At 42.8% G+C, this 11,198-nt stretch overlaps 1 protein-coding gene across 1 annotated transcript in view; it reads left to right on the top strand.

The window, feature by feature from the left end:
- Positions 1-2,671: 2,671 nt before the first annotated feature.
- Positions 2,672-11,198, top strand: part of KCNK2 (potassium two pore domain channel subfamily K member 2) — a 132,537-nt gene continuing 124,010 nt past the window's right edge. The window contains 1 exon segment of the mRNA XM_033144775.1: positions 2,672-2,879. Coding sequence (XP_033000666.1) covers positions 2,846-2,879 — 34 coding nt within the window. The 5' untranslated portion in view covers positions 2,672-2,845.

Below are 11,198 nucleotides of genomic sequence, written 5' to 3'. Positions count from 1 at the left end.
CAAGCCAGGTAAATCAATAGAGTTCAGTCCATCCACATGTGCTGCTATTCCATTCAAGTTCAGAAAAAATCTCTACAAACCAGGCCTTAAAAAAAAAACCAAAAAACTGCGGGAGAGCAACGATGACAGTTCTGGAATGCAATAGTTTGATACTGTCTGGAATTTTGGCAATAGATGGGTGAATTAATGATGTGAGTATGGGTGGGTGGGTGGGTGGGGGTTCAACAATTTAGCAAGCGTATTTATTTAGGTAGGCAGTTATGTTAGAGAGGCATACACTTTTTTGTAAAGGCATCCCCCAAATATCTCACAGTACTATATAATGCAACCCTGCCTCCCGTCATAATGCCTACTTTTTGTGGATTAAGCCCTAGCTCCTACGATTTCTTAACAAAGAATTTCTATCTGTATGCTTGCAAATCAATTCCCTGTGGTGCCACTTTAACTCCCAGGCACCTTATTTCCTCATTGACTTTGGTGGGCTTAGAATTTCATGTATATTCTTCAACCTCTCTTAATTGGGATTTCCTGTCAATACCTAAAGCTATACCTTTTCTTCCCCCTTCAATCAGGCTAAAATATGCTTCTTAGTTCCTGTGGGTTTTCCCCGGCTCTTTAAATGAAAACAAATGGATCCAGCTGCATAAATAGATTTCTACTTCAGCGAAGTCAAAAGCCAAAGCTGATATAGTTCTTCAGAGGTTGGCAACAGGAAAAGTCAGAGGTGGACAGAAACCATTTGTGCGAGGTATCCCTTTTAGTTAAGTGGGGAAATGTGGATTTGGAAGTGTTGACAAATATATTTAAGCAGTCATCGTCCCCCCCAACCACAGGGATAAATGTAATTTGCAAAGATTAAAAAGGGGGAACTACAGAATTGCATCAAAGGTGGCAATTAAAGGGGGAAAAAAAGATTATCTTAACATTTTCATCTCTTTAGGAAAAGACAGTAAACTGCTATCTAGAGCTCTGGGCTGAAGTATCACTAGTATCCATGTGATATGCAACCCCACCTCTCTTTTCTATTCTCTGAACCCATGGAAGCAGCAATAAATCAATCTGGCGCCTATTCGGGCATGAAGAGGGGCGGAAGTGGTTGGCAGGGCAGGGCGCTTAGCTGGCCTCCCACCACTGGACTTGCAACAGCTTATTGGGAGGTGGAGGTGGCTGTGAGGTCAGTGTGGTGCAAACACACTGGGAGAGCACTGGATTGGCTCACCCAGGTTCGAATCCCCGCGGAGGGGTGAGCACCCGTTGTTCAGTCCCAGCTCCTGCCCACCTAGCAGTTCGAAAGCATGTCAAAATGCAAGTAGAAAAAGAGGTACTGCTCCGGCGGGAAGGTAAAACGGCGTTTCTGTGTGCTGCTCCAGAAGTGGCTTAGTCATGCTGGCCACATGACCCGGAAGCTGTCTGCGGACCAACGCCGGCTCCCTCGGCCTGTAGAGCGAGATGAGCGCGCAACCTCAGAGTTGCCAGCGACTGGACTTAACTGTCAGGGGTCCTTTACCTTTAACCTAAGCTGCAGTGATGCTAGTGACACATCAGGTAAATTTCAAAAATGGGGAACAGCCATTGCTTCTTTGTTTCAGAATCCTAGGTGTGTGATCACACACTGTTTTTGTTCACTTAAATAACTAACACAAATGGAAACCAGAGAGAAAACTTTGGATAACACTTTGTTGAGCAAACTGAATAATCCCAGTGTATTATTTGAGGAGAGGTTTTGTCTTTCTTAGTTTGGGTGTTACAGGGAACCATACAACCAAACATACAGAGGAAAACTCTTCAGAACTATACAGCCAATCAGAGCATGTGTTACCTAAGTGAGGATCATGGTTGCATTTCCAGCCAGCCCCCTCTTGGCTAGCTGACTTTAATATAATGTAATTAACCCTTAAGTTACAAACTAATTGATCCTTGCTGTTGAACTTCCAACAGTGACTACAACATCAAATATAGTTTTTGTACTTTTTCGTTTCTTATTTTTCCTTGTTCTCCCCCATCTCCCCCTGTTGTGTAACATCTTGCCTGATGAGTTCTGGAGGCCTTGAAAGTTTGCCACCGTTCTGTGTTGTTTGGTTTGGTCCTAGGAAATGTACTGCCTGACGGCGAGTTTTGGAGTTTAAAACTAACGAGGCATTTCTATTTAAATAAAATGTCCAGATGCCTTTATTTGTGTGAAATAACAGAAGAGGAGCAGTTCTTCAGAGACACACACATCACATTGTGATTTCATTTAGTGACCACGGGATCTTAAAAATAAACTTTGGCCATGTAGATCTTGTTGTCCTTTAAAGAACGGAAAATATTATGTACTTCAAACCCCGCTGAGTCTCTAACAACTCTTTGGATACTATTACAGTAGCAATGGCATTGCATTCAGCACAGGCACGCCTTATGCGTGAATAATGGTTGGGTAGGAAGTAAAAATAAATATTTTTTTTGATCAACTCATGCACAAGCTCTTGCCTTTTAATCTCCTCTGGAGGATTTCCTATTTGTGTTTTTTCCCCATTGTCGTAAGGGACACTTGTTAGAGGCACCTCCATGAAGAGTATTTTGCAGTTAAATCAAGCATCCCTTGTAAAGTGCCTGGAAGATGTAAATCATCATGCAAATGTGATAGATTTAACACCACTAATGGCTTATTGACTTGTGGGTGATCACTTGATTGTTTAGGAAAGGAAATACAAGCACACAAAATTTGCATGCACTTAAGAATGAAACATGCTATTTGAAGGAAATGGCTCAAAGTGAATCACTTTTTGGAGGAATGGGAAGGAAATACAATACTACTTTATCCAAGGAAGGAGAAAAGCATGCTGATTTCTAATTACACCACCAAATGATGAACCTTCAAGCACGGTATCACTTCCATTGTAAGTATCCTTGCTACAAATCAAAATGCAATTATCACAACCATTGTGATGTGTTGGTGATTCAGAATGTCTGAACTCCAGAGTTGGGATTTTGAACTAGAATAAACAGAACATACTTTGGAGCTACTGAACATTGATTGTTCCTATGCACCAGCCAATACTTAACCAACAAATCAATTTATTATGTTTCTATTATTGTGATTTTCAGTTGACAAAAAATGCTACATTAACTGATGCTGAACCTCATACAATGCATTTCTAAGCCTATTTTCTCACAGCTAAGTTCTTCTGAGTTCTATGGGACTTACTTGTGAGTAAATGTGTTTAGGGCTGCTGCCACTATTTGTTAAAAGTTGAAACATTTGTATGTGTAATTTTTGGAGCCTCTGGATATCATAATATGTAAATGCCAATGTATTAGACTAATTAATCCAAACTCATTATATGGAATGCATTTTTGTTCATGTTTACGGATACAATCACATACCCTCTCATTTGGCAGTAAAGCCTTTGAATTCAGTGGTACTTCCTTCCAGGTAGATATGCACAGGATTGTGTTGCACACCAAGTATATACAGGATTTCAGCTTTAGTCTCCCTTCAGCCTCACCTATCAGTAAAATACTTTATAGCAATGAATTTTATATCATTGTGTTAGGGTCATTTCATACCAACTTCTCTTTTGTCCCCTATATTTTAGCAGGACTTTTTTTTTGGGGGGGGGGGTACGTAACGTTCTTTGTCTTTGAAGTCATAGCCCACAATGGAATGTGTTTAGTTACTTACAACTAAAAGTCAATTGCTTGATATAAGTGCTCATTCAAAGAGATGAAATTTAAGCTAGACTGACGACTAAGTACATGCATCACAAACATAGGGTTTTTACTGTTGTAAACCACTCTGAGTGAAGTAGATGTATCAGAAGAGTGGAGTAAGAATTTCTGTTTAAAGAAAGTAAACAGCTGATTAAAACAGTGAGGCAAGTATGGGAAACTCAAAGCAATAGGAAGGCAATGTTCCGTTCTGGCACCCTTCCACTGCCTGATTTATCTTCTCCTTCATTATTTGGCAAATGTAGCAGAATGGACACCTGGTCAAACTAATCTTGACCTGGTGTTAGAAGCTTAGTATCCCAGTAAACCAAACGATTCAACTGCAAGTTGTGTTAAAAATATTGTCATTGTTCAAGGACAGAATACCAACCAGAATTTTTCAGCTGCAGTGCTAGGATAATTTTAAAAAAATAACAATCTCATATTTGCCTTCTGTACGTAAATAGTCACTATATTTTGGTCACAGCAGAGTTCAACCAAGAGATGGGCGGGACTACCAGATTGGCATATGCAAATAATAGTGGATTGGTCAATCATCCTGATGACACAACGGTGGAGAGGTAGTGCCTTGGATGAGGATCGCGAAGAGGTGCATTGAGGAGTGTCATGAGCAGAGCAACAATAAATCACACGGCATCTGTGAAGTTAGCTCTTTATTAAACAAGGTCAGCCCAGGATGCCAGGCCTAGTCAGCACAGGAACTCATCCTGGCAGCTCTTGTCCCCTATGAGACAGTTGTGGGGACTCCTCCTCCCTGGGTTTCTTTCCAAGCAATCTGAGATGCTGTCATCGTGTCTGTCTTTGCTCCTCCCTCTTCATACCTCGTCTGTCTCTGGGAGACCAGAGGGGAGGGGAGCTGGTTGCAGCAGGAGCAGGAGACCCCTTGGCTTCTTCAACAGCCTGACTCATCTCTGCCTCTTATCTCCCCTCCTCTCCAGCTTCCACTTCTGCCTCTGATTCTGGACTGCCCTCTGCCACAGCCTCTTCTTTCTCACTAAATCATGTTGCTCTTCAGCTGCTGACACGTCCTCCTCCCAGTCCGCTCCCTCTTCTCCCTTGTATGTGTAAAAACACAGCGTGGTCCCACCACTCTGATTCTGGGCCTTCTTCCCTTGGGGGTTCTCTTGGGGGTTCCCCAGCTGGTGCCTCTCACCATTCCTCTGCATGCAGCCAGGCCATGACAGGGAGAGGGCTGGTCATGTTGAAATAGAAGACACCTGCTGAATCTATTGGCAGAACATTCCATAGTACAGGGCTGGTGAGACTAAAGCAGAACTTTCCAGACTTTTCATGTAGGTGACACACTTTTTAGACATGCATCATTTTGCAACTAGTAATTCGGTTTTACTAGCAAACTGGAGGTTAAACTAACCCCTTTCCATCCTCGGGAGGAACTTGGGGAGCATTCACTTGACACATCTACACACTGCAGCCAACGGGCTAACATGTCATGACACACAGTTTGGAAAGCTCTGCATTGAAGATTTAATTTCTAGTTGTTGTCAAATGAGACTTGCCAGTTTGAGGAAACAGTGCAATCCTATACATTCCTGTAGTGGGGATTACTGTCAGGTAAGTGGGTCCAGGAATGAATGGTGTGCATTGCGGCTTCTCTCAATGAATCCTGGAAGCTGTATTTTGTCAACCGTGCTAAGAATTTTGTTAGCTTGTTGTTATTCATTGGGGGGGGGGGGCAGGCAGGCAGGAGAGGAAGGAACGTAAAGTCACACCAACCTCTCCTCCTTGTTCAGTATGGGCTCCGTAATGAGTGCCTTTGGGAAGACTGAAAGAAGGCAGAATCACACCCATGAATTCGCCCTTCAAAGCACAGTAAGCACATTTCCCTAGAAAATATAGCACTCTGGCGCGTTCCCCGCTCCCCTCCACCAGAGTTCCCTGCCTTGACACTAGTTCTTTCTACTTTGAAGTTTGATCTTCCTGAGCACATCTGCAGAATCTGCAGTTTGCAATGAGGGGAGCTTGTTAACTCTCCTTATTGAAAGTGCTTATCTCTGGGAGTAGAAACAATACAGGGGAGGGTGCTTCTCCTGGTTCAACAGTTTTAAATCTCACAGTTTTAAACCAAAACATCTGATTTGGCTTGTGCTTCAAGATGAGCTTATTGGTACTCAATCCTTATCTCGGCACAGCTTGCCCCTTACAGAATGAAGTGGCCACAGGTCTCTGAGAATATAGTGTGAAATAAAAACAGAATTCCCTGTAGGGATCCTTGAAACACACTGCCCTAGGGGAAAGTAGCCTAACAGGGCTACCTCTTTCAAAATTTAGCATTAAAACACCCAAGACAGAGTTTTAATGAGAATTTTTTTTAAGAGGGGTAGCCCTGTTAGTCTAAGGTGTTGGTTTAAGGTGTCTTTGTTTTTAATGAGAAATTAAAAATATATATAAGACTGAAGGGAGGGCTGGCAATTTGGTACATGTGGAGGGGCATTTGCATATCCAAAACACATGACTTCCCCTAAATTTCCCCCTCACACAGGGGTGTAGCATGGAGGGGCAGGGGCGCTATAGCCCCAGGTTTACAATTTCGAGGAGGTGAAAACCAGGCCCCACCCCCAGGGATCCCCATACTGCCTTGCCTGTTGCTGGGGGTCTCTGGGCCCCGGAACCTGGCCTGACCTTGCAGACACAACCCCAGCCCCTTTGCTGAATGGCTGCCTGGCTATTGTTGGGGGGGAATGCACCCACCAAGGGTCACATTGGCCAGCCGGGCTCCCCCTTTCATGGGTGGGTGGGCAGGTGGTACAGCGTGACCCTGTGAACCCTCTGTGCCCCACGCCTGCCCGGTGGCGGCAAGAGCTGGGCTGGCGCAGCCGGTTTTGTTCACCCTCCACACCCTGTCCTGCCAAAGCTTCTGACACTGCTGCCTTCACAGAGCTACAATTACCAGCACCCATAACAGACTACAGTTCTCAGGCTTCTTGGGGGGAGGGAAGTAATGTGCTTTAAATGTGTGCTAGGTGTGCTTTAGATATATAGCAGATCTGCTCATAGAGATTGGGAATCTTTCCCTTTACAGCCCTGAGTGACTCACTGGGTGGGGCAGCAGAATTTAGGCCTGTGGTTTCCTATTTCTATCCCCAGCAGTTCCTGAGAATGGTACACATAGGACCTTTTGGCATGATGAGCTACTTTTTCCTGGTATGCTACTTATAATAAGCATTCAGCAGACATTGGGAAAGTCCCCTTGTTGCTTCACTGCATCACCTAAAATCCTGGCATGGATAGCCTTGATGTGGGCAACTGCTTCACTGTGGGTTCAGTTCTTATTTCATGCCCAGGAAGCAAAACATCTCAGTTCTGTAGGGTCCCAAGGTATCAGCTGAGATGCTTGTACTAAGAAGGGCTAGCATTTGCAAGTGAGCAAGCCAACTAAATGGCTCCCTTGCCTTGATCTGTGTCTTCAGACCACAGTTGCTCCTGGATTTTGTCTCTTTCCCACCAAATGCATATAAAGATTGAGAAATCAGAGGGTTAATTGGGCTTACAGGTAAATGAAGGGTTCTTTTTGCATTGTATGTATCTAAATATAAGGTCAGCAGCATGACAGTTGCTCAGGGAGCATCAATGTGAGCTTGAAGTAGACAGAGGAATCCAAGTTGGACAATATATTCAAAGACAATATTAGCATAACTAACATAATATCTCTCAATTACCTTCTTGCTTTACCCATGCTGCATATCTGCTGAATATCAATACTCAGTGCCATTATAAGCTCAGGAACCTGCATAAATTATACAAATTAATTCAAACATAGAAGTCTTGAGTTGTTTATTTCGTATACAGTTATTCTGCATCTTTCAATCATAGCCATCATGCAGAATTCGAACTTTCCCAAATTTTGCAATGGAATTCCCCAGCCCAGTAATATGTACAAAAATTAATATACTAAAATGTGCATAGAAGTGTATATGTTAGTGAACATAGCATACAAAAATGTTTTATATCAGGGTATTTTGCTTTGCAAAATTATGTACATTGGGGACAATTGCATACAAAAATGTGTATATTGGGAGAAATTTGAGCCAAAATGCCAATATATGGTCATGAAGTATTTTTAAAAGAAAATTTGCAGACCGATGTGGAAATGTGGAGAACTGAATTTAAGATTGAGAAAACGAGAAACTGTAATCCATCCCTAGGCTCTACACTTTCTTCTTCTTCAGCTTTGCCAGTGTAGTGTAGTGGTTAAGAGCAGTAGACGTGTAATCTGGGGAACTGGGTTTGCGTCTCCGCTCCTCCACATGCAGCTGCTGGGTGACCTTGGGCTAGTCACACTTCTTTGAAGTCTCTCAGCCCCACTCACCTCACAGAGTGTTTGTTGTGGGGGAGGAAGGGAAAGGAGAATGTTAGCCGCTTTGAGACTCCTTCAGGTAGTGATAAAGCGGGATATCAAATCCAAACTCTTCTTCTTCTTCTTCTTCTTCTTCTTCTTCTTCTTCTTCTTCTTCTTCTTCTTCTTCTATCTTTTCTCGTAGGACATAGATTCAAAACTATGATCATGGCCTCACCTTTCGAGAGGGCTTACTTCACTTCCAACCCAGCAGCTGATTTCATCTTTGCCCGCATTCTAGCACAGAAACCAAAACAAAAGGCTAAGCAAACCCCTGTATCTTCAAAGTGCTAGTTCTGCTAAGCACTGCTATGCCCCATAGCCCGAAGAAAAATAGGTCACTTTTGCATCTAAATTAATTCGTAGCAAATTTGAACCATTTGTAATTAAACCATTGTATTGAATTATACAAAGGCAAGAAGAATTATTGCTGCAACAGCACGCAGTCCTAGTCAGATAGTGAAGCAACTGCTTTGCTACTCTTATTTACTATGCGATGCATGTCGTGTGGGAGCTGAGTAAAGGCCTGGATTGGTAGTGAAGCAATCGGGATGAACATTTTGACATATAGCTTATTTTAGTAAACCTCAATTTTACCCTCATAGTCCTATCAACAGGGGGATTATATAAATTATCCCCCAACTTGAGAAACTCCAGGTTCAACTAAGTGTTGCAATGCATGTTACACAATACTGTTTTTACAAGAGCAAAATAACATTTGAGATAGATTCTGAACGTTCCTGTGTCAGGGCAGAGTAACCTCTCCACTGCAGGCTACAGATTTCGAATTGTCGACATTGCGGACACAAAACACACACATACACAAACACACTTGCTTATGCTGTGTTCATTTTACTAAATCATGTACATGAATCTCTTTGATTTTCAATTATTCTTCTAAGAATTTGCATTATGACATCCCCCCCCCAAAGGGCACCATCCTTCTCCAGCCCAAGCAGGCAGGTAGGAAGGCCAGGGCAGTGTGTGGAGTGGCAGGAACAGGAGTGGTAGGAATGGTGTTGGCTTTGGGGTGGTGGGCTGCTGGCCATCCCCAACAGGGGCATCTTTACCTGGGGGTACCAGGGGTGTGGTGCACCTGGGGGGCACCAAATGTATACCTACTGTATACCAGTCTCTATTGATCGGCGGCAGTGAAAAGCAATGGAGCGAAAGTCCCCACCCCCCTCCATCGCTGTTACTCCGTAGCATCAAATATTCCCGACGATTCAGGAAACAAAAGCAGTTATTTTTGTTGTGTTGTTGTTATAGGTGAGCAATTTTTTAAAGGAATTTTATGAAACACCTTTAACAGAACATTTGTCATATAATCAATTACATTTCCCCCCTTCCCCCTCCCCTCCCTCCCCCTACAAAGACTTCCCTCAGCTCCCCTCATCGATTTGTTTATAAATATTATTCTCTGCATGTTATAAACTTGTACATATCTTTACTAATATCTGTCATATGTTCTACTAATAAATTTGTGAATGTTTATTCAAAACGTGCCAAGGAGTCCAAGTCCTTTTGTTGTCTTTTTAAATAGTTTGTAAAAAGTTCCCATTCTTCCTTAAAGTCATGGTTGTCCTTCTCACGTAGTTTTTCTGTTAACTTTGCCATCTCTGCATAGCTTATCAGTTTTTCTTGCCATTGTTCTTTCGTCAGGATTTCCTCATTGTTCCATCCTTGTGTCAACAAGACTCTTGCCGCTGTTGTAGCATACATGAATAAAATCTTTGTTTTCCTTGACAGGTCTTGTCCTAAAATCCCTAACAAAAATGCTTCTGGTTTTTTTGTAAACAAATGTCATTTTGAACATTTTTTTCAATTCATTATATATCATCTCCCAAAAAAACAAAACAACAACAACAAAAACAGGTGAGAGATTTTCCTCCCCCCCCAAAGGTAAACAACTTTGGCTTCCTCCTTTCCCAAAAAAGCTCAACAACTGGGGGCGGCTAAACTAAACTTGGGGGCGCTGGGCCGATCTTTGCAGCGGCGCATATGCTAAAGACGGCCCTGATCCCCAAGCATGGAATTCTGTTCCATGACTGGAATTTGTGCTTGTGGTTGAGGAGTGAGTGGTGCCTCAGCCCTTGCTTGATTGTATTTATCTCGTTGAAGAAATTTTATTGATTTTTTTTGGGGGGGTGGGGATACAAAGATTAATATTGGATCTCTTTTTACCAAGATTTTTTTTTAAAAAACTAATCTAAATAAAAACACAGAGCAGAAAGAGAAAGAAGAAGAAAAAGGAAAAAAATAGATGGAGGGAAAGAAAGAAAAAAGACTGTATTGGTCACTCTTGATATTAAAGAAAGTAAGACTCAGACAGAAAATAAACTTGCAGTGCAGTCGTATGAGTTAAGCAGAAGCAGGTGCCTCTGAGTCAAGAGAACCTGCTCTCAGGTGCATTTAGTTTTTAACATGTTATACATTGTTAGGAGTTTAAGAGCTGGTTTAAAAACCTAAAAATGAATAAAACAATGTCGCAAAATTTCTGTGTTTGGGGGAAAGGTAGAGGTTCAGTATTTTATTTTTTTGCAAAATAAATTCTACTAATATTTGTAGTTTGATTTAAAAAGCGGGGAGGTGGTCTATGCTGTTATTTCATTTTATTCAGCTTGAGTTTTCTGCAGCTCTTAGGTAGAGCACTAATGGATCAATGGAGCAGTCTCAGGGTCTCAGGGGCCATAGGATGGTCATATCCTCTCCACACTCAGACAGGGTGGTCCACTTGCAGAGGCCTCTCTTTTGTGTTCACAGAAAGCTCCACTATCTTTGCTGGCTTATTCTTGGTGCTCTGAGATTAGTGTGAGGGGGTCAAAATGGGGCATTTGGGGAGTGTGTCAGGGGTGGTTTTGGACCCAGTGGTGTGGCCGTAGAATGGGAGACAACTAGGCCAAGCCTGGAGCTGGCATACTTATTTTAGCTCCCAATAACCAGTGGGACCAGGGAGAAGCGGAGGGACGGGGGACGGACGACGACGGCGACGGCGACATAATAGTGAAATGGAAAGGGGGAAAAGATTGTTAAAAGGCTCTGCCCAACTTCTGGCCTAGCCTGCGGGGGCCCAAATAGGCTTTAGGTAGTGATGGGTAGTTTCCCGCCGACCTCTTCCCTACCTCCAAGCTCT

This window comes from Lacerta agilis, chromosome 3 (assembly GCF_009819535.1).
Source record: "Lacerta agilis isolate rLacAgi1 chromosome 3, rLacAgi1.pri, whole genome shotgun sequence".
Classification (NCBI taxonomy): domain Eukaryota; kingdom Metazoa; phylum Chordata; class Lepidosauria; order Squamata; family Lacertidae; genus Lacerta; species Lacerta agilis.
The sequence above is the reverse complement of the archived record's forward strand: the minus strand, read 5'-3'. Positions and strand labels throughout refer to the sequence as shown.